The sequence below is a fragment of the Mobula hypostoma genome, chromosome 13 (assembly GCF_963921235.1).
Source record: "Mobula hypostoma chromosome 13, sMobHyp1.1, whole genome shotgun sequence".
Classification (NCBI taxonomy): domain Eukaryota; kingdom Metazoa; phylum Chordata; class Chondrichthyes; order Myliobatiformes; family Myliobatidae; genus Mobula; species Mobula hypostoma.
In genome coordinates this window covers 46,591,086-46,614,389 of record NC_086109.1, presented here as the reverse complement: position 1 = coordinate 46,614,389, position 23,304 = coordinate 46,591,086, and the positions used below count along the sequence as shown (strand labels likewise).

General features: G+C 43.9%; 1 protein-coding gene across 8 annotated transcripts in view; it reads left to right on the top strand.

The window, feature by feature from the left end:
- The first annotated feature begins 5,194 nt into the window (after positions 1-5,194).
- LOC134355570 (ankyrin repeat and SAM domain-containing protein 1A-like) overlaps positions 5,195-23,304 on the top strand; it is a 441,540-nt gene continuing 423,430 nt past the window's right edge. For all 8 annotated transcript variants that reach the window (XM_063065625.1, XM_063065619.1, XM_063065621.1 and 5 more), the window contains exon 1: positions 5,195-5,438. In XM_063065625.1, the coding sequence (XP_062921695.1) occupies positions 5,296-5,438 (143 nt within the window). In that variant the 5' untranslated portion in view covers positions 5,195-5,295. The remainder of the gene's footprint in view (positions 5,439-23,304) is intronic.

The following is a 23,304-nucleotide window of genomic DNA, read 5'->3' as shown; positions in this document are numbered from 1 at the left end:
CCTCTAATCCGATGGCATGAACATAGATAATCCTTATATAATTTTTTCCCTCCCCCTTCCCATTTCCTCTATTCCTCTTACCTCTTCTCCTCACCTACCTCTTCTCACCTCTCTCTGGTGCCCCTTCTTCCCTTTCTCCCATGGTCTACACTCCTCGCCTAGCAGATTCCTTCTTCTCCAGCTCTTTGCCTTTTCCACCTATCAACTGCCAGGTTTGTACTTCATCTCCCCTTCACCACCTACCTGGCTTCACCTTCTTTCTGAGCATTATATCAGTTCAATTTACTTCCTACTTGCTTCAAACAGGTAGGGCTACTCCACCTCTCTTTATCTATTTTCTATATTTGCTGAATGCTTAATATATCTGAATCTGAATCATTGATATCTTCTGAGTTTATAATTCCAATGTTCCCACATGAAAGTTCTCCATTGGTTCTCCATCACCTACATTTCCATTATCTTTCTTTCCAGAGTTTCAACTACACCTTCCTAAGCAATTCATACTTCATACTTTCATAGATAACAGTCAAATTCTCATCGCAACCAGTAACCTTAAACTGAAAATGAAAAAAATCTGTCTCATTGTCTCATCTGCATATGTAATAGACATGAGTTTTAAACCAAAGATTTGATGGTGATGGATGCAATAGCAGAGCCCATTGTTCAGATGGAGTCATTGAATGGCGTGATTAGATTCAGGAATTCCAGCTACTTTTTTTCTCCTTCATGAGCCTGATCTTGAAATCAACAGCAGAAATTCAACTAGTGCCCGAGCAGAGATCAGATAAGCACAGAGTTGAAAGAGAAATGCTATTTTTAAGTATTTATAATTTGGTATTACATATCAATCAAATAGTTATTTATACATTTTCATTTTAGTTCCTTAAGGAAACAATAATTTATTGCAATTTTCTTGCAACTAATTACTGTGTTTTAACAACACGAAGGACTTAAATTCTATGTGAAAATTGAACATGTTTACTTCAAAGTTCATGATAGTATCCAATGCCACTGAATATTCCTGCACAAGCTAATCCTTGTCCCAGTAAGTAGTGAGGAAAACAGTTGGCCAGGAACTATGTATTGAACTGGTATCCAATGGTGCTGCATTAATGACCCAGAAGCATAAGTTCAAACCTTACTAAAAGGTTTTGAGCTGGGTTGCTGATGGGTGAAAGAGATAAAGGGCTGGAGAAGGTGGAATCTGATAGGAGAGAGTAGAAGACCATGGAAGAAAGGGAATGGGGAGGAGCATCAGAGTTGATGGGCAGGTAAGGAGATGAGGTGAAAGAGGGAAATGGGAATAGGAATGGGATTGGTGAAGGGGTCAATTATCAGAAGTTCGAGAAACCGATGCTCATGCCATCAAGCTGGAGGCTGCCCAAATGGAATACAAGGTGTTGCTCCTCTAACCAAAGTGTGGCCTCATTGTGGCAGTAGAGAAGGCCATGGATTGAGACGGTGGAATGGGAATGGTAGGTAGAATTGAACAGGGTGGCCACCAAGAGATCCCACTTTTTCTGGTGGATGGAGCAGAGGCGCTCAGCGGTGCCATCTCCAATCTACATCGGGTCTCACGGATATAGTAGATGACCCCAACAGACTCACAGGTGAAGAGTTACATCACCTGGAAGGGCAGTTTGGGGCGCTGAATTGTAGTGAGGGAGGAGGTGTAGGGGCAGGTGTGGCACTTGTTCCAATTGCAAGGTTAAGTGCCAGGAGGGAGATCAGTGGGAAGGGATGAATGACAAGAGAGTCATATAGTGGGAGGAGAGAAATATGTACTTAGTGGTGGGAACATTGAGACATAATATGCATCACTGATGGCACCATCGTTATTGGTCAGATCAAAGGTAGTGACAAATCAGCATTTCAGAGAGAGATTTAAAATCTGGTTGAGTGGTGTCACAACAATAACCATAACCCAACATCATTAAAACCAAAGAGCTCATTATTGACTACAGGAGGAAGAAGCTGGAGGTCCATGACCCTGTCCCATCAAAGGATCCGAGGTGGAGAGGGTCAACAACTTTAAATTCCTTGGTGTCAACATAGCAGAGGATCTATCCTGGGACCAGCACATACACTCAGTGGCCATTTTATTAAGTACTTTTCTACACCCGCTCATTAATGCAAATATCTAATCAGCCAATCATGTGGCAGCAATTCAATGCATAAAAGCATGCAGACCTGGTCAAGAGGTTCAGTTGTTGTTCAGACCAAACAACAGAATGGGGAAGAAATGAGATCTAAGTGACCTTGACTGTGAATGATTATTGGTGCCAGATGGGGTGGTTTGAGTATCTCAGAAACTACTGATCTGGGACTTTCATGCACAACAGTCTCTAGAGTTTACAGAGGATAATGTAAAAAACAGAAATAAAACATCCAGTGAGTGGCGACTCTGTGGGTGAAAAAGCAAAGTCAGAGAATGGCGGATTGGTTCAGGCTGACAGGAAGGCAACAGTAACTTAAATAACCACACATTACAACAGTAGTGTGCAGAGGAGAATCTCTGAGTGCATAACATGTTGAACCTTGATGTGGATGGGGTACAGCAGCAGAAGACCACGAACATACACTCAGTGGCCACTTTATTAGGTACAGGAGTTGCCTAATAAAGTAGTCACTGAATGTTCTTTAAGTGTCATTATAAAAAAGGCACAACAGCACTTCTACTTTCTTCGAAGTTTGTGTAGTTTCAGCATTTCACCAAAATTTGACAGGATGCATAGTGGAAAATATCCTGCAGGGTTGCTTCACGGTCTGGTGTAGAAACCCAATGCCCAAGTGCAGATAGTGGTGGATACAGCCCAAAGAGGAGAAAATCTGCAGGTGCTGGAAATCTAACCAACACACACAAAATGCTGGAGGATCTCAGCAGGCCAGACAGCATCTATGGAAAAGAGTTAACAGTTGATGTTTCGGGGCAAGACCCTTCATCAGAACTGAAAAAAAAGATTAGATAGATACAGCTCAGTCCATCACAGGCAAAACCCTCCCTACCACTGAGTATATTGACGTGGAGCACTGGCACAAGAAAGCAGCATCCATCATCAAACAGCTCCATCATGGTCTCTTCTCTCTGCCATCGGACAGGAGGCACCACACCACAGGCTTTGGGAACAATTATTACCTGCAACCATCATACTCCTGAACAGCATAGACAACTACATTCACCACGACTCTGAACTGATTTTATAATCTACAAACTCATATTCGAGGACTCTTCATGTTCTCAGCGTTATTTTTATTTGCAGTTTGTCAGTCATGGTCTGTTTATGTATAGTTTTCATAAGACTCAATTTTACAAAAAAACTGTAAACACCATCTGGTATGGAGGGGCCGCTACACTGAAAAAACTGCAGAAAGTTGTACTCACAGCCAGTTCCATCATGGACACCAGCCTCCCCAGCACCTTCAAAGGCAGCATCCGTCTTTAAGGACCCCTCCACTCATCACCCAGGATATACCCTCTTCTCATTGCTACCATCAAGGAGGAGGTACAGGAGGCTGAAGATACACTCTCAATGTTTCAGGAACAGCTTCTTCCTCTCTATCATCAGGTTTCTGAATGGACAATGAACCTGTGAACACTACTTCAGTGTTTTTCCTCACTTTTGCACTGTTTAATTTGTATGTAAACACATTATAATTTATAGTTTTATTATTGTATTACAATGTACTGCTGCTAAACAATCAATTTCATGACATAAGCCAGTGATATTAAACCTGATTCTGTATTTCCTTTTTCCCTGTAAATGCCTTTGAAATTTGTGAAGAGGATTAAACAATGTTGTAATTAAAATAGGGGAGTACTACTGTATTTGAAAATATTTGGAATGATAATCATATATCTTAATTCATTTTCTTTGGGCACTGGCAGAGTCCAGTTTCAATCCAAAGTTCCCAGAAGAGACACCAACACAAAGTGTAACCAGTCAGGCTAGCAGCTTATGTTGAAATTAATTGCCTGGATGAAGAGTATGCCATGGGCAGCTGTGAAAGGGGGAGGGTTGGGCATGGGGCTAGCACCCCACCCTGTAAAAACCCAGAGCTACAGAAATGCCTGGGAGAGGAAGGGTCTTTGAAGATGGGCTACACCTGGGGACAACTTGTCAGACTGGCGCAGGACAGAGGACTCTGGCAAGCTGCTGCCAGTGGTCTATGCCCCATTTGGGGTGATGAGGTGCATGGAGAGCATCAATTCTCTGTTTTAACAGTAGGCTAGTGATTCAGCTGGCAGAGTTCCTACCTCATACTCCAGTCACCCGTATTCAATCCTGATCCATGTGGAGTTTACATATTCTCAGTGAGATCCTCTGGTTTCTTCCCTTATGAGTTTTGGTGAGTAATTGGTCACGGTAAAATTGCCGCGGTGTATTGGTGAGTGGTGTGGTATTTGACGGGAATGTGGGAAGAATCAAAAGAGATGTGTAGCACAGGTGCCTGATAGTTGGTGTGGACTTGATGGACGAAAGCGGACTGTATCCTATTGCTGGCTCGATACTGTCCCCCACCCCTAAACTAATTCACACAAACACCAGCTGGGCGTAATCTGCAAGAGGGCAGGCTAAATTTAAAAATTCTTAAGAATGCCCGAAGTTGCAAACACCAGAAAATCTGCAGATGCTGGAAATCCAAACCCACAGAGTTGATTCGGTTCCAACCTTGCGGCCCAATATGATACTTCGAAAATCAAATTAACCCTGCTATGCGTGATCGACATCTCTGCAAAGAGGTTTGCTTAGCAAGCCACAGAGGTTGCAACACGCACAGAATGATGGAGGAACTCAGCAAGGCAGCAGCATCTGCGAAGGGGAGTCGACGTTTCGGACCGAGATCCCTTATCAGAGGTTGCAGATGTGTAGGCTATCTTAAATTGCAGATTTGAAAATTAGTTTTGGAACCATGGAATCATTAAGTACAATAAAAGCATCATCTGTCCGCACCACTGGGATCATAACCGATGTCCTTCTTATCCGTACAGTGATAGAGCGGGTACCTCGGGATGAATGCAGAGAAACCTGTTTCCGGCACACCTTGCCGTGCCGAATGGGAGCATCCATTCCCGGCCGGCTGGAGGGAGAGGCAGAGGCGCCGCCGGAGCGAGGCTCCGCGCTGGCTGGCAGGGAGGGAACTTGTGCGCCTGCGCGCGCCTTGCTAGCTAACTAGCTCGCTCGAGGCGGGGGGGGGGGGGGGAACGAGTCCTGTGCGCCTGCGCTGACCTTCTGGCTCGGCTGGACGGGGGATAGCGACGGTGCCTCGGCGAATCTGTGGCGACCCGACGGGAGCATGGGCAAAGAGCAGGAGCTGCTTGAAGCGGCGAGGACGGGCAATGTGGCCGTGGTGGAAAAGTTGCTGAGCGGCAAGCATCGGTTGTCGGCAGGCGGCAGTGGCGGAACCGTGTCCTTGCCTCAGCTTTCCAACCTTCTCAGGTGGGTTAGGCAGGCAGCAACTTGGGACTCGAGTAAGGATGAGGAGGGGGTGACTGGGCCCGGCCTGGGATGAGGCGGGAGTGGGAGTTGAGTGGATTATGTGGGGTAAGGACTGGCTGTGGTTGCTTGGAGCCGTATCGGGTCCTGTGTTTGATAAATACGCGGTCAATGTTGTGTATATGTGTGATCACCGCGTTTAGAAACAACTCAATGGTTCTAACTGCAGATAAGAAACAGTTTTAGATTGAAGAGTGAGCTAATGTCACAGGAGAAGTGACTTAAAAAGCCGTTCTGGTTTCTTGCATGATGGAGTTGTGCAATCTGCAATGAGTAATAAAAGTTGAAGTTAAAGGAGTGGGGAAATGGTTGTAATTTTTATATTTGTAACTTGGTTTAAATACTTGGTATTAATGTGTGAAGGTCGTTTACTTCGTAGTCAACTTTGCATGGAGTCTTTAAGACGAAGAAGAGGAATTATTTGTCTGGCATTATTTATGTTTGTAACAACTCTGTTTATACACAGTTCAACTTGAGCGCTGTCTTACGGGACCCCTGGAGTGTGATGGAGCAGATAAATTTATCTTCGACTTGATCGTGATTAATGTTCAGAGCTTGCGTACCGTGGAGTTCTTCAAATTTGGTTTCCTTGTGCCACTAGTATTTGTTTAAACAGAAAATAGTTCGTATCCCTTGATTATGTGGGCTGTGTTACTATTGTACAATGCATTTTCAATATTGCAAGCACTGCTGTTATGTTCTCGGGAGTAAGTAAACTGGAAACAGCAAGCAAGCAGCAAGTGCTGGAAGCACCCACAAATACAGTTGTCATATTCAGTTTATTGTGATAAAGGATAGAAAATAGATTGGATATATGAGAAAGAAGTAACCATTGTATTTCTTTCACACAAGATAAATTACTTGGTTTAATGCATATTGGTCTTAAATATTTGGGAACTTGTATTTGGTTTGAAATGTAAACTCATGAAATGAAAAGATGTAGTGTTTTGAGATTAAATGTGTGGATCTTTGTTGCTGTGAGGACCAACCGAATTAAGCTTGTGGTTTTGTGTTAATTTTGTTGTTGATGGGACATAATGTTTTTGTTTGAAAATAGAAGTAGTTTTTGGTATAAAATATTTGGGAAGAAACATTGCATCACTCTTAAGGGGTTGGTTTTCTATGTAGGAATTCATTCTGCAAAATTCTTGCATAGTCTTATCAGAATGCAGGGTTAGCTGCAAGACACTGTCTTCCAGTAGAAACATGTATTGGTTATTAGCCTTTTTGCCTATTTCAGGATAACTTTCTATTGGGCTTAAATTAACTCAGGATAAATCTGTAATGTCATAGGTTTGCGCTACAGTTATCATCAACAAACCTTGATATTAAATCACTGCGATCCTGCTGAAAAGAATCCTGCTCTTTTGTTCCCCCATAAACAGAGCTGAGGAGACCAGCTGGTTCTACTTCTGACATGGTTACCTGTGAATCTGCATGTACATGTGATTAAAATCGAGGAGACTTTCTCTTCGAGCTTGGTGCTCCCTTATTGCCATATAGAGTGGTGGGTACTAATTATAGGTGTTAATAGACAGGTGAATTCAGGAAAGGGAAAAAAGAAAATATAGTTCACTTTTTTGGATTATATGGAGAACACCCGTTATTTATTTTTGAGAACCGAGTGCTTGGGATTGGATTTTATTGCAACTCGAGGAATACAAGCCAACTGGGAAAGAAACCTGACACAAGTGAACCAAATTTCTTGTGCCAAGGGTGATACCAATCATGCAAATGATTTTGGAGAAAAGTAAAATGCTTGAGTGAATTTAATGCAGCACTGATAGACTTTTTTTGGTTGAAAGAGATTTTATTGATGTTTAAGTTAAACAGAAAATACAAAAGGCAGTGGTTGATTGCAGCTTTGTTCTTTTAGTTAGTGTTTTGAATTTGTGCTGCATTTTAATTGTGCTTTCCCTCATTGGTTGGTGTAACCAATTCGTAGATTAATCTTTGTAATGATTTTGAACCAATTAGAATCTATTTCTTTACACTGGGTGAATGGTAGCTCTTTGCTAGGAACCAATAATTTCACTTCTCCCAATGCCAAGAGTGTTTATGTGTATATAACAGCCAATATGTTTCTGTGAAACGATTCTGACACAAAACTATGGAATTGTGAATGGGGAAGAATGTTGTCAAAGTATTTGGCAGTACCTAGACTAGTTGGAAACGTGGGTAAAGATATGACAGATGGAGCTTAATCCAGACAAGTGTGAGATGTTGCACCTTGGTAGGTCAAGTAAAATATACAACAAATGACAGGGTTCTTGGGAATATTAATTTGCAGAGGAATCTTGGGATCCGAGAGTGTAGCACCCTGAAAATGACAATTATAGTGGAAAGGATGATAAAGAGGGCTGGCAGCAAACTTCCTTCAGTGTGTGTGGGTATTAAATAAAAATTGGGAAATCATATTTGAAGTATTGTGTGCATTTCTGGTTGCTGCACGACAGGAAGTTTAGGGAGGCTTAAGAAAAGGTGCAGAAGATGTTCACCAGGGTGTTGCCTGGATTAGACAGTATTAGTTATAAAGAGAAAATCAATGGCTGAGGGCTATCTGATAGAAGTGTATAATATTATTAAAGTTCTAAATAGAGTAGATAGAGACTTTTTCCCAGTGCAGAAATGTCAAATACATGAGAATGGCTTGAAGGTTAGAGGGGAAGATTGAAAGATTTATATGGGAAGTTTTTTTAATGCAGCATAATATGTGCCTGGAATGCACTATCAGGGAATATGATGGAAGCGGATATGATAACAATGTAAAGAGTTATTTAGAAAGCACATGAAAAAACAAGGAATGGAGGGATGTGCAAGGTTATCAGCTTAGTTTAAATTCCCATTATGAGTAAGCTCAGGCAATATGGGCCAAAGAGTATTATGTTGAAGGATATGTTTGATTATTTTTGAAGGGTGTGCTGTGCTTTGGACTTGAGGTAGGATCAAAAGCATTACCTTAGTCTTAGACAGTATAGTCTTAACAATGCAGTGACCTGGGAAGAATAAAGCTTCCAGACTGGTTGCTTCCTCTCACAGTCAACTGGTTTTGAGTTGCTAAACAAAGGTACCTCAAAAGTGCATCATTTCTAAATAAGCTACAAGGATACCATTGGCTAATGTGTGAGATCATGTGCAATAGTAACTTGGAGTAGCTGAGTCCAGCAGATTGCCTGAAAATAAAAGACTGCAGATGTTGAAAAGCTGAAATAAAACAAAAAATGCTGGAAAGATTCAACAGATATGTCACATCAGTTCTGATGAAAGATCTACAGCCTGAAACATGAACACTGTTTTTCTCACTACAGATACTTACTGACTGTTTTCCACCACTTTGTGTTTTGACTGAACTACCTATCATCTTTCCAGAATGTGACATTCATTTACATTGTTCAAGTGAATACTACATTGTGAACTTGGATTGCCTCAGTATATTTCTGCTTAACTTTGTGTTTAACTTGGGCTTTTTTTTCTGATTGCAGTGTTTGTCAGTGCTTGAGCTGCAGATATTAATGCAATAACAAGTATAAGCACATTACCTGAGTAGATCATGGACATAGTTTGAAGTTTAGAGTTTGGTGAGTTGAAATTGGGTGCATTGGTGTGCATTGAGCATTCAAAATTGTGTTTGTGTAGCACTGTGAAAGTTGGTACATTATTTTAAGAGTAAAATGAAAATGCTTAGAATCAACATAATGGCAGTTATAAACTTAATCTGTATATCAAATTTTAAATGAGGTTTTCAAGAAGCAGTAAATATGTGTTAATGCTGGGTCATGCTGAGCATATGACAATGTGAAACCTTCCTGGAATCTGAGCTTGGAGACCCTTGGACCTAAATTCCTAGATCTATAGTTTTAGCCAGGACACAATCACACTTGAGAAGATAGCCAGGTTCAGGAAGGAGAGAGTATGCTTTCAGATAACTTTGTAATAAGGATTTCATAGATCCTCCAAATAAGATGTTCTTGTTATGTGTTGTGAAAAAGAAGATCAGGCAAATGCACACCAAGGCACAAGGGGTTAGAATATTTAAAAGGAAAGACTTCCAGTTTGAAATGGCACTACCGAACACGTACAACAGCTCTTTGGTAGTTCAAAGGGCAAAAAAATTGACTAAAAACTTTACTAATAATACCTTTTCTGAAGTAAATTGTGGCAAACTATCACTGCAGCAATGAAGAAGCAAGCAGAGATGAAGCTGATTCGAAAGATGGGCCTTGTGGGTGTGTCGCAAAGCTGAAGTGTAATGTGTTCCCGGGGTTGCTGCTGGAGTTGGTATCGCAGTTGGAGCGAGTGATTTGGAGAGGAGTCATATAGAAGAGGTTCGATGCCCATCCGCCTGAGCTGGGTGCGAGGTTGGATCGCTTCAAGCGTCCAGCTGATTTAGTGAGATTGAGAACAGCTTCCGGCTACGCGGCCCAAGTAAGTCACTGTGCCGGGATCCCCGTCCAAGAGTGAAGCACCACCTAGTGCTTGAACAATTTACATGCCGATCCAGATAGGCAGAAAAGCCCGTGTGTCGGTACTGGAGGTGAGGGTCAGGCTGATTTTGCTCACTCTTCCATGATGTTCTTTCCTCTCTCTGCACCACCGAGGCTGTGAACCACTGGCAGCTGTTGTCTCTGCGAGTTTCGCAGCTAATATCGTGAACTGAGACTCCGACTGCTCCAGGGAGTGGATAAAGGGACGCAAGCTGGTTCGGAATGCTGCAGTTTGCTCCCATTGTTTGCATGACGTATGTGTGTGTGTCTGTCTGTCTGTCTGCCTGCAAACAAATCTCAAAGTGTATAGTTTATACATTCCTTGATAAGTAAGTGTACTTTCCAGAATGGAAATATGCTCTCCAGGTATAATTCGAAGCCTGACAATTGTGAGGTACCAAGACAAAGGGTGTCTTGGAGGCTGGAAGGAAATTGAGAAAGAAAATGAAATTTGTTTATAGGTACCCATGTGGACCAATGGCATGAGAATAATAAAGAGACTTTGAATTGATAAACAGAAGAATCTTGAACACAAGGAATTCTGCAGATGCTAGAAATACAAAGGAACTCTGCAGATCAGGTAGCATCGATGGAAGTGAATAAGCAGTTGATGTTACATGCCAAGATCCTTTTTCAGGACTGGAAGGGGAAAGATGACAATAAAAAATGTGGGGAGAGGAGGAGGAGGAGGATAATTAGAAAGTGACAGGTGAAGCCAGGTGGGTAGGAAAGGTAAATGGCTAGAGAGGAAGGAATCTGATTGAAGAGGAAAATGGACCATGGGAGAAAGGAGGAGGTGAGAAGAGATGAGAGGCCACATTGGGTAATTTTAAAATCAATGTTCTTGAAATTATAGCCCAAGTTAATTGGCAGATAGATTGATCAGAACCATTAACATATGGCTAAAGGTTAATGTGGGAAAGAGGGATCTCCATGGCGACTGGAAATACAGGCTATCATTGGGTTGCCAACTTATAGGCACTCCTACATACAAAGGAGCTCCTACGATATTAAAATCCTATACATGGATTCCTCAGAATTCGAGAAATAGTTTCTTTCCTTTGTCTTGTGGCATTTGTCCAATCAGTATTTTGTGTTTTTGATAACAGTGGTATGTTAACTATAGTGTCTTTTATGACTTGGGGCCGAAATTAGCTTATAAATTTAAGTAAAAGTGGAACTCATTCATTATCTGGCACTGGCCTGTAAAGCATACCAAGGTGTCGCATCTTTGCGAAGGCAGAGGTAATGAAAAAGTGCAGATGGACTAGTTGTGCATAGGGATGATGGCAATAAATAGAGTGATTCAGAATCTCATTCAGATTTAATAGTATAGAAACATAGAAAACCTACAGCACAATACAAGCCCTTCGGCCCATAAAGCTGTGCTGAACATGTCCTTACCTTAGAAATTACCTAGGGTTACTCATAGCCCTCTATTTTTCTAAGCTCTGTGTACCTGTCCAGGACTCTCTTAAAATCCTCTATTGTATCCGCCTCCACCACCATTGCTGGCAGCCCATTCCACGCACTCACCACCCTCTGCAGGGAAAAAAACTTGCCCCTGACATCTTCTCTGTACCTACTTCCAAGCACCTTAAAACTGTGCCCTCTTAAGTTAGCCATTTGAGCCCTGGGAAAAAGCCTCTGACTATCCACATGATCAATGCCTCTCATCATCTTATACACCTCTATCAGGTCACCTCTCATCCTCCGTCGCTTCAAAGAAAAAAGGCCGAGTTCACTCAACCTATTCTCATAAAACATGCTCCCCAATCCAGGCAAAATCCTTGTAAATCTCCTCTGCACCCTTTCTGTGGTTTATACATCCTTCCTACAGTGAGGCGACCAAAACTGAGCACAGTACTCCAAGTGTGGTCTGACCAGGGTCCTGTATAGCTGCAACATTACCTCTTGGCTCCTAAACTCAATCCCATGAGTGATGGAGGCTGATGCACTGTATGCCTTCTTAACCACAGAGTCAACCTGTGCAGTAGCTTTGAGTGTCCTATGGAATCGGACCCCAAGATCCCTCTGATCCTCGACACTGCCAAGAGTCTTACCATTAATACCATATTCTGTCATCACAATGGACCTACCAAAATGAACCACCTCACACATATCTGAGTTGAACTCCATCTGCTACTTCTCAGCCCAGTTTTGCATCCTATCAATGTCCTGCTGTAACCTCTGACAGCCCTCCACACTATCCACAACACCTCCACCCTTTGTGTCATCAGCAAATTTACTAACCCATCTTTCCACTTCCTCATCCAAGTCATTTATAAAAATCACAAAGGGGTCCCAGAACAGATCCCTGAGACACACCACTGGTCACCAACCTCCATGCAGAATATGACCCGTCTACAACTACTCTTTGCCTTCTGTGGGCAAACCAATTCTGGATGCACAAAGCAGTGTCCCTTTGGAACCCATGCCTCCTTACTTTCTCAATAAGCCTTATATGGGGTACCTTATCAAATGCCGTGCTAAAATCCATATACACTACATACTCCTCTTTCTTAATATCTATATGCTTGTAGCAGTATGCTACACACAGCGCTAGAATAACGACACATAGTCGGCGAGTTGGAGTTGCGATAAAAGAGATTTATTCAAACTTCGCGGCTTCCTTTAAAGTCTTCCCATTCTCGCACTCCCTGGGCGGGACTACTGTGGGGAATGCATATTCGCAGACCCTTTCCGCGCGCAGGATTTTCCCCCTGCTGGTGAAGATGCCTGGCACCCTTTTTGGGGCCGGCGTCTTTGCCGGCGCGCGCTGTTTCGTGAGCCGGTTCGAGTGTGCTGGAGAGTGGGTTGCCACATAACCCCCCCCCCCCACCCCCAGAACTGGCGATACATCCCCCAATGTCCACAGTCTGGATCGGCCTCTGTTTGGCAGGTCTGCCCCTGCGCCGCGGTGCCTGAGCCTGGACCAGCTGTGTCAAGTCCACATGGGCCGGTTTGTGTCAGTCCACTGTGAAAACCTCCTCTCTCCCCCCAATGTCCAGCACGAACGTGGACCCGTTGTTCCTGATCACCTTAAATGGCCCCTCGTAGGGCCGCTGTAGTGGTGCCCGGTGTCCGCCCCGTCTACAAAAAGAAACTTTCAGTTCTGCAGGTCTTTGGGTAGTGAATACTGAAGCAAAGTACTCATTAAGCACCTCTGCTATTTCCTCCGGTTCCGTACACACTTTTCCACTGTCACACTTGATTGGTCCTATTCTCTCACGTCTTATCCTCTTGCTCTTCACGTACTTGTAGAATGCCTTGGAGTTTTCCTTAATTCCAGGCAGGCCATGAGAGCCGACTTCAGGTGATGGTGGAAACGCTCCACTAGTCCGTTCGACTGTGGGTGGTAGGCAGTTGTGTGGTGTTGCTGTGTTCCTAAAAGGCTGGCCATAGCTGACCACAGGCTGGAGGTGAACTGGGCGCCTCTGTCGGGGGTAATGTGGGCTGGTACCCCGAAACGTGCTACCCAGGTTGCGATCAGTGCTCGGGCGCAGGATTCGGAGGTCATGTTGGTCATCTCTGGTCCAAGTATCGTTTGGGCCGTCGGGGTCACCAATTATAGCGGTGTGCTACACACAGCGCTAGAATAACGACACGTAGTTGGTGAGTTGGAGTTGCGATAAAAGAGATTTATTCAAACTTCGCGACCTCCTTTAAAGCCTTCCCGTTCCTGCCCTCCCCGGGCGAGACTGCTGTGGGGAATGCGTATTCCCAGACCCTTTCCGCGAGCGGGATTTTCCCCCTGCTGGGGAAGATGGCCTGGCGCCCTTTTTGGGGCCGGCTTCTCTGCCGGCACGCTGTTTCGTGAGCCGGTTCGAGTATACTGGAAAGTGAGTCACCACATGCTCAAGCTTTTCAGTCCGCTGTAAGTCATCCCTACAATTGCCAAGATCCTTTTCCGTAGTGAATACTGAAACAAAGTACTCATTAAGCACCTCTGCTATTTCCTCCGGTTCCATACACACTTTTCCACTGTCACACTTGATTGGTCCTATTCTCTCACATCTTATCCTCTTGCTCTTCACGTACTTGTAGAATGCCTTGTGGTTTTCCTTAATCCTGTCTGCCAAGGCCTTCTCATGGCTCCTCCTGGCTCTCCTAATTTCATTCTTAAGCTCTTTCCTGCTAGCCTTATAATTTTCTTGATTTCTATCATTACTTGGTTTTTTGAACTTTCGTAAGATTTTATTTTCTTCTTCACTAGATTTACAACAGCCTTTGTACACCACGGTTTCTGTACCCTACCATCCTTTCCCTGTCTCATTGGAACGTACCTATGCAGAACTCCATGCAAATATCCCCTGAACATTTGCCACATTTCTTCCGTATATTTCCCTGAGAACATCTGCTCCCAAATTATGCTTCCAAGTTCCTGCCTGATAGCCTCATATTTCCCTTTACTCCATTTAAACACTTTCCTAACTTGTCTGTTCCTATCCCTCTCCAATGCTATGGTAAAGGAGATAGAATTGTGATCACCATCTCCAAAATGTTCTCCCACTGAGAGATCTGATACCTGACCAGTTTCATTTCCCAATACCAAATCAAGAACAGCCTCTCCTCTTGTAGGCTTATCTACATATTGTGTCTAGGAACCTTCCTGAATACACCTAACAAACTCCAATCCCATCTAAACCCCTTGCTCTGGGGAGATGCCAATCAGTATTTGGGAAATTAAAATCTCCCATCATGACAACCCTGTTATTGTTACACCTTTCCAGAATCTGTCTCCCTATCTGCTCCTCGATGTCCCTGTTACTATTGGGAGGTCTCTGATCAACAGTGCCACTCCCCCTCCTCTTTTGCCTCCCTCTCTGTCCTTTCTGAAATATCTGAAGCCTGGCACTCGAAATAACCATTCCTGCCTGAGTCATCCAGGTCTCTGTAATGGCCACAACATCATTGCTCCAAATACTGATCCATGCTCATCCGCTTTGTTCATAATACTCCTTGCATTAAAATAGACACATCTCAAACCATCAGTCTGAGTGCATCCCTTCTGTATCACCAGCCTATCCTCCCTCTCGCACTGTCTCTAAACTTTCTCTATTTGTAAGCCAACTGCCTCTTCCTCCATCTCTTCAGTTCGGTTCCCACCCCCCAGCAATTCTAGTTTAAACTCTCCCCAATAGTCTTAGCAAACCTCCCCACCAGGATATTGGTCCTCCTGGGATTCATGTGCAACCCGTCCTTTTTGTACAGGTCACACCTGCCCCAAAAGAGGTCCCAATGATCGAGAAATCTGAATCCCTGCTCCAATCCCTCAGCCACGCATTTATCCTCCACCTCATTCTATTCCTATACTCATTGTCATGTGGCACAGGCAATAATCCTGAGATTACTACCTATGAGGTCCTGCATCTTAACTTCCTTTGTTTTCAGGACCTCCTCCCTTTTCCTACCTATGTTGTTGATACCAATATGTACCACGACCTCTGGCTTTTCTCCTTCCCACTTCAGGATATCGTGGACGTGATCAGAAACATCCTGGATGCTGGCACCTGGGAGGCAAACTACCATCTGTGTTTCTTTCCTGTGTCCACAAAATCGCCTGTCTGACCCCCTAACTATAAAAGTCCCCTATCACTGCTGCCATCCTCTTCCTTTCCATACCCTTCTGAGCCACAGGGTCAGACTCTGTGCCACAGGTACGGTCACTGTTGCTTCCCCCAGGTAGGCTGTTTCTCCCCTCCTCCAACAGTACTCGAACAGGAGTACTTATTGTAAAGGGGGACAGCCACAGGGGTACTCTCTTGCATCTGAGTCTTGCTCCTCCCTCTCCACTTATCTGTCTCCCGAAGCCCCAGTGTGACAACCTGCCTTTAGCTCCTCTCCATCACCTCTTCACTCTCCCTGACCAGACGAAGGTCATTGAGCTGTATCTCCAGTTAGTTCCCTGACGCGGTTCCTAAGGAGCTGCAGCTAGACGCACCTGGTGCAGATGTGGCTGTCCGAGAGGCTGGGAGTCTTCTGGACTTACCACATCTGACACTGAGCACAGAACACCGGCCTCACACACATACTTCCTGTGCGTATTTTACACAGGCAGCCTACCTCGCCTCAACTTGCTATTGCCGAAGCCCCATTGAACCGAAGCCCTCCTACTCTTGTTTCCCGCTCCCAGGATGTCCGCTGTATAAAGCTGTCTTCTTTTAAAACTCTTCACGCTCTTCGAACTGGCTGAGGTCTACACGCTTGTACAGTTCTGCCTCGGATCAAACCGCTGAAGAAATTATGGACTTGCATGACAAAAGATTGTTCTGTGGCTGTAATAAATTATTGTAAATTGCGGTATTCAATTAATATAGGGTGGTGTTCCTCCAACCTGAGTGTGGCTTCATCTTGACAGTAGAGGAGGCCATGGATTGACATATCAGAATGGGAATGGGATGTGGAATTAAAATGTGTGGCCACTGGGAGATCATGCTTCCTCTGGCAGACCTTGTATTCCGTCTGGGTAGCCTCCAACCTGATGGCATGAACATTGATTTCTCTAACTTCAGTTAATGCCCCTCCTCTCCTTCTTACCCCATCCCTAAAATTTTTTTTCTTTTCTCTCACAATAACTCCTTGCCTGTTCTCCATCTTCCTCTGGTGCTTCCCTCCCCCTTTCTTTCTTCCAAGGCCTTCTGTCCTATGATACTCCCCCTTCTCTAGCCTTGTATCCCTTTTGCGAGTCAATTTCCCAGCTCTTAGCTTCATCCCTCCCCCTCCTGTCTTCTCCTATCATTTTGGGTCCCCCCCTCACTTTCGAATCTCTTACTATCTCTTCTTTCGGTTAGCCCTGACGAAGGGTATTGACCTGAAACGTCGACCGTACTTCCTATAGATGCTGTCTGGCCTGCTGTGTTCCTCCAGTATTTTGTGTGTGTTGCTTGAATATCCAGCATCTGCAGATTTTCTCGTGTTTGCTGTAGAGATAGTGGTGGCATTGGTAATGATCTATCAAGAATCATTGGGTCCTGGCATGATGCCAGAGGACTGGAAAATTGCAAATATCACCCACTCTTTAAGAAATGAGGAAGGCAGTAGAAAGGAAATTCTAGACCAGTTAGCCTACCCTCAGTGGATGGGAAGATGTTGGAGTCAATTGTTAAGGATGAGCTTATGGAGCACTTGGTGACACAGGACAAAATGGGACAAAGTCAGCATGGTTTCCTTAAGGGAAGATCTTGTCTGACAAACCTGTTGGAATTCTTTGAGGGGATTACATGTAGGATAGATATAGGATATGCAATGGATGTTGTATATTCGGACTTTCAGAAGGCCTTTGTAAGTTGCCACACATGAGACTGCTTACCAAGTTAAGAGCCCCTGGGTAGTTGCTGAAATGGTTAGCATCATCTAATTGGGAGGAGGCAGTGAGTGGGGATAAAAAGGGATCTTTTTCTGGTTGGCTACCAGTGACTAGTGGTGTTCTGCGGGGGTCAGTGTTGAAACGGCTTTTTTTAATGCTTTATATCAATGATTGAAATGATGGAATAGCCCCTCTATGCCAGACAGTGATGCAGCCTGTCAGAATGCTCTCCATTGTACAACTATAGAAGTTTTTGAGTTTATTCATTGACATGCCAAATCCCTTCAGACTCCTAATACAGTATAGCCACTGTCTTGCCTTCTTTATAACTACATTGATATGTTGGGACCAGGTTAGATCCTCAGAGATCTTGACACCTGGGAACTTGAAACTGCTCACTGTCTCTGCTTCTGATCCCTCTATGAGGATTGATATGTGTTCCTTCATCTTACCCTTCCTGAAGTCCGTAAACAGCTCTTTTGTCTTACTGACGTTGAGTGCCAGGTTGTTGCTGCGACACCATTCCACTAGTTGGCATATCTCACTCCTGTACATCCTCTCGTCACCACCTGAGATTCTACCAACAATGGTTGTATTGTCAGCAAATTTAAAGATGGTATTTGAGCTATGCCTAGCCACGCAGTCATGGGTACATAGAGAGTAGAGCAGTAGCTAAGCACACACCGGAGGTGCGCCAATGTTGATCGTCATCGAGGAGGAGATGTTATCACCAATCCGCACAGATTGTGGTCTTCCGGTTAGGAAGTTGAGGATCCAATTGAAGAGGAAGGTACAGAGGCCCAGGTTCTGCAATTTCTCAATCAGGATTGTGGGAATGATGGTACTAAATGCTGAGCTCTTGTCGATGAACAGCATCCTGACGTAGGTGTTTGTGTTGTCCAGATGGTCTAAAGCCGCGTGGAGAGGCATTGAAATTGCGTCTGCTGTTGACCTATTGTACCGATAGGCAAATTACAATGGGTCCAGGTCCTTGCTGAGGCAGGAGTTCAGTCCAGTCACGACCAACCTCTCAAAGCATTTCATCACTGTCGATGTGAGTGCTACCAGGCGACAGTCATTAAGGCAGCCCACATTATTCTTCTTAGGCACTGGTATAACTGTTGCCTTTTTGAAGCAAGTGGGAACTTCCGCCTGCAGCCTGAAAATGTCCTTGAATACTCCTAGTTGGTTGGCACAGGTTTTCAGAGCCTTAGCAGGTACTTCATCGGGACCTTCCGCCTTGTGAGGGTCCACTCTCTTTAAAGACGGCCTAACATTGGCCTCTGAGACAGAGGTCACAGGGTCATCAGGTGCAGCAGGGATCTTCACAGCTGTAGTTGTGTTCTCCCTTTCAAAGCGGACATAGAAGGCGCTGAGTACATCTGGTAGTGAAGCATCGCTGCCATTCATGCTATTGGGTTTTGCTTTGAAGGAAGTAATGTCTTGCAGACCCTGCCAGAATTGCCGTGCTTCTGATGTCGCCTCCAACCTCGTTCAAAATTGTCTCTTCGCCCTTGAAATAGCCCTCCGCAAATCATACCTGGTTTTCTGGTACGGGCCTGGGTTGCCAGACTTGAATGCCACAGATCTAGCCTTCAGCAGATGACAGACCTCCTGGTTCATCCAAGGCTTTTGGTTTGAGAATGTACAGCAAGTCTTTGTGGACACACTCATCCAGACAGATTTAATTAAGTCAGTCACAACTGCAGGTTGTTACTACAGATGCGCTGGGCTGTCCAACTGCATCCAGGTTAGAAGATGAATCCCTGAATACAGTTCAGTCCTGTTGGGGCTCCTGTGCTTCCCTTGTCCAAACCTGGTGCTGCAGTCTTCAGTCTCTGCCTATACTCAGGGAGTAGAAGTACATCTAGGTGATCAGACTTCCCAAAGTGAGAGCGTGGAATAGCACGGTAGGCATTCTTGATGGTGGTGTAGCAATGGTCCATTGTGTTGTTTCCTCTGGTATTGGAAGTGATCTGTTGATGGTATTTGCTTAGTGATATTTTCAGACTGGCCTAGTTAAAATCTCCCAAAACGATGGTGAAGGTGTTAGGGTGCGCTGTTTTGTGCATATTGATCTAATTACTCAGATCATCTCAAGCCTGCTTGTCATTAGCCTGAGATTGAATGTAAACTGCTACCAAAATGACCCCAGAGAACTCCTGTGGTAGATAAAAATGACGGCATTTTACTGCTAGGTATTCCAGGTCTGGTGAGCAGAATTGGGACAGCACTGATATATTTGTGCACCAAGGAGAGTTGATCCTGAGGCATACTTCTCCACCTCTGCTTTTGAGAGACTCTATAAATCTATCCTGGCGGTGTATAGTAAACCCGTCAATCTGGATCACTGCATCTGGTACAGGAGGGTTAACCAGGATTCCGTGAAACAAGGAACACAAGCGGTCCTAATATCTCTCTGAGTCAGCACCCTGACTCTGAGATCATTGATTTTATTCACCAGAGACTGCACGTTCGCCAGCAAGATAGTCGGTATAGGGAATTTAAAACTCCGTTTCCTTAAATGCGCTTGTAATCCTGACCTACACTTGCGTTTCCCCCGAGGCGTCCTCCGTGGGCACTTCTGACCACAATCGGTGTTGTTTCCATCGGTTTTAAGCGGTGATAGTTCATTAAGACATCTTTGACTGTACTGACCTTGGAAGCAGTTGTGAGTTTTAGCTGTATCAGGCTGAAACGGGAATATTTACTCGTATCCATTGAGAGTACTACTGCTGCTACTGGAGTTGCGCCTAGGCGCCCCGGAAGTACTGATATCAGTGACATCAATGATTCTGGGGTTGAGAGGGTGAACAACTTTAAGTTCCTTGGTATAAACATCACTGAGGATCTCACATGGTCTATACATACTGGCTGTGTGGTGAAAAAGGCACAACAGTGGCTCTTTCACCTCAGATGGTTGAAGAAGTTTGGTATGGGCCCCGACATCCTAAGAACTTTCTACAACAGCACAGTTGAGAGCATCCTGACGGGCTGCATCACTGCCTGGTATGGGAACTGTACTTCCCTCTATCGCAGGACTCTGCAGAGAGTGGTGCGGACAGCCCAGCGCATCTGTAGATTTGAACTTCCCATGATTCAGGACATTTACAAAGACAAGTGTGTAAAATGGGCCTGAAGATGTGCTGGCCTTGGACAGGGTTCAGAGGAGGTTCACAAGGATGATTCTGGGAATGAAAGGGTTATTAGATCATTTGATGTCTCTGGGTCTGTACTCGCTGGAAGGAATTTAGAAAGATTGGGGGTGGGGGGGGAATTCTCATTGAAACCTTCCGAATGTTGAAAGGCCTAGACAGAGTGCATATGGAAAGGATGCTTGTTATGGTCCAGGACAAGAGAGAGCATAGCCTCAGGATAGAGGAGTGTCTATTTAAAACAGATGCCGAGAAATATTTATAGCAATGGGTGGTGAATTAGTGGAATTTGCTACCACAGACAGCTGTGGAGGCCAGGTCTTAGGGTGTATTTAAGGCAGAGATTGGTAGGTTCTGGATTGGACACAGCATCAAAGGTTACAGGGAGGCGGCCAAGAAATGGGGTAGAAGAGGGAAAAATGGATTAACCATGACTGAATGGTGGGGCAGACTCGAAGGGTCAAATGGCCTAATTCAACTCCTGTTATGGTCTTATGAGATGTTGACACCCAAGAACTTGAAGCTGTTTATCCTTTCCACCACTAATCCCTAAAAGAGGACTGGTGTGAGTTCTCCCCTATCTTAAGTGCACTATCAGTTCCTTCATCCTGCTGACATTGGTTATTGTCACACCACTCAACCAGCTGATCTTTCTCACTCCTGTATGTTTCCTTTTTGGCACTGAGATTCGACCAACAGTATGAGCACATTTAGAGATCACATTTCAGAATCAGAATCGGGTTTATTATCACCCGCATATATCGTGAAATTTGTTAACTTAGTTCAATGCAATATATAATATTGAAGAAAAGTCCAAATCAATTACAGTGTATGTATATTGAATAGATTAAAAATCATGCAAAAACATAAACGATATAAAAAAAGTGAGGTGGTGTTCATGCGTTTAATGCCCAGTGAGGAATCAGATGGCAGAGGGGAAGAAGCTGTTCCTGAATCGCTGAGTGTGAGCTTCAAGCACATTTGAGCTGTGCTTAACCACACAATCATAATGTGGAAAGAGTAGAGCATCTATATTGAATATGAACTAGCAGTAAGATCTAAACAGAATCCCTATGGATTAAGATAAATTATTGTGTTATTCTAATGTCATGTAAGGGAGGTAAAGGAAGAAATAGGCAAAATAAAACTAGAGAAATGAATAAAAATATTAGCTGAAGAATTCCACCACCTTCAACTTAATTAGACAGAAAAAGTTGGTAAAGGGAATAAGGGATTTTTGTTCTGCCAGAGTGCACAAGATTCATTGGGTAGGGTGCAAGAACCCCAATAAAGATTTCATTTCAATATTAGTCGAAGGATGTGGGATTGGTCTTGGTAAAGTAGAAAAATAACCATGTGACAGTGACACATTAAAGAATATTTGAGAAAAACATAAATATGATTAAAGATTAAGTTAGTTAAGAGAAGAGCCTATTATGTGGGATTATGATGAACTTGAGAAAAATAGGAACATTATTGGCAAGCTTTGACCTGAAAGAGCCAAGGGAGATATTAAATCATGTTCAAAAGAGGCCAGCAAAATAAATTTCACTAAATTTAGGAATAAGAAGAATAAAGGTTTGAAAATCAACATTTGGAGATGTGCATTAGGTATAAACATAAAGATTGGTGAAAGAAGTCAGTGAATCAATTGGAAAGGCAAAGCAGGAGTAGAAAATTATCACAGAATACAGTGTAAACTCTAATGTTTACATTTAAAGCTGAGGTAACAAAGCCACCAAAAAACGAACAGGATGAAAGCACAGACAATAGTGAAAGACAAGAGAAATACATTACTTTTCCTTGGTATCGAAGAGGATTGCAATCAGTTGGTGCCGACCTCAAGAGGAGCAAAGTGCTGCGGTGGATAAAATCAGCGCAGACACCTAGTGCAGGTAATTGATACAATGTTCATACAATGTTTTCAATGATTGCATTGTCCAAATCTTCATTTTCATTGCAACCTTTCAAGATGATTACTGATACCTTCAAATTCTTTGTAGTGCCTAACTTATTGAAGTAGTGAAATTGTTTCATTTTCACTTCCAGCCATTTCTGGCATCTCCAAGCCTCAATGCTTGAAACCGCAGTGAGCAATATGGTTGTGAATAGCCTTAATGCTTATTTCTCGCCAACTATCAGTGACAGGAATCACTGCTTTGTGAACACATGCAACTCACATTTATAAAAAAAAACTGTTCCCTCTAAGTATGGTGTTACGTCTCACAGCTACACAGGTGTATGCGTCTGATACTAGTTTAGAACCTGTTCAACAACAGTCTCCTGCTCCAATTTGGTGCTGTGGTGTCCCAAATAAACGAAGCAAATCCCAGCTGTTTACATGATTAGTTTTTGTTCTTAAAGTGTTGTCCCAAATAAGCAAACAACAGGAATTCTGCAGATGCTGGAAATTCAAGCAACATACATCAAAGTTGCTGGTGAACGCAGCAGGCCAAGCAGCATCTCTAGGAAGAGGTGCAGTCGACGTTTCAGGCCGAGACCCTTCGTCAGGACTAACTGAAGGAAGAGTGAGTAAGGGATTTGAAAGCTGGAGGGGGAGATGCAAAGTGATAGGAGAGGACAGGAGGGGGAGGGATAGAGCCGAGAGCTGGACAGGTGATAGGCAAAAGGGGATACGAGAGGATCATGGGACAGGAGGTCCGGGAAGAAAGACAAGGGGGGGGTGACCCAGAGGATGGGCAAGAGGTATATTCAGAGGGACAGAGGGAGAAAAAGGAGAGTGAGAGAAAGAATGTGTGCATAAAAATGAGTAACAGATGGGGTACGAGGGGGAGGTGGGGCCTTAGCGGAAGTTAGAGAAGTCAATGTTCATGCCATCAGGTTGGAGGCTACCCAGACGG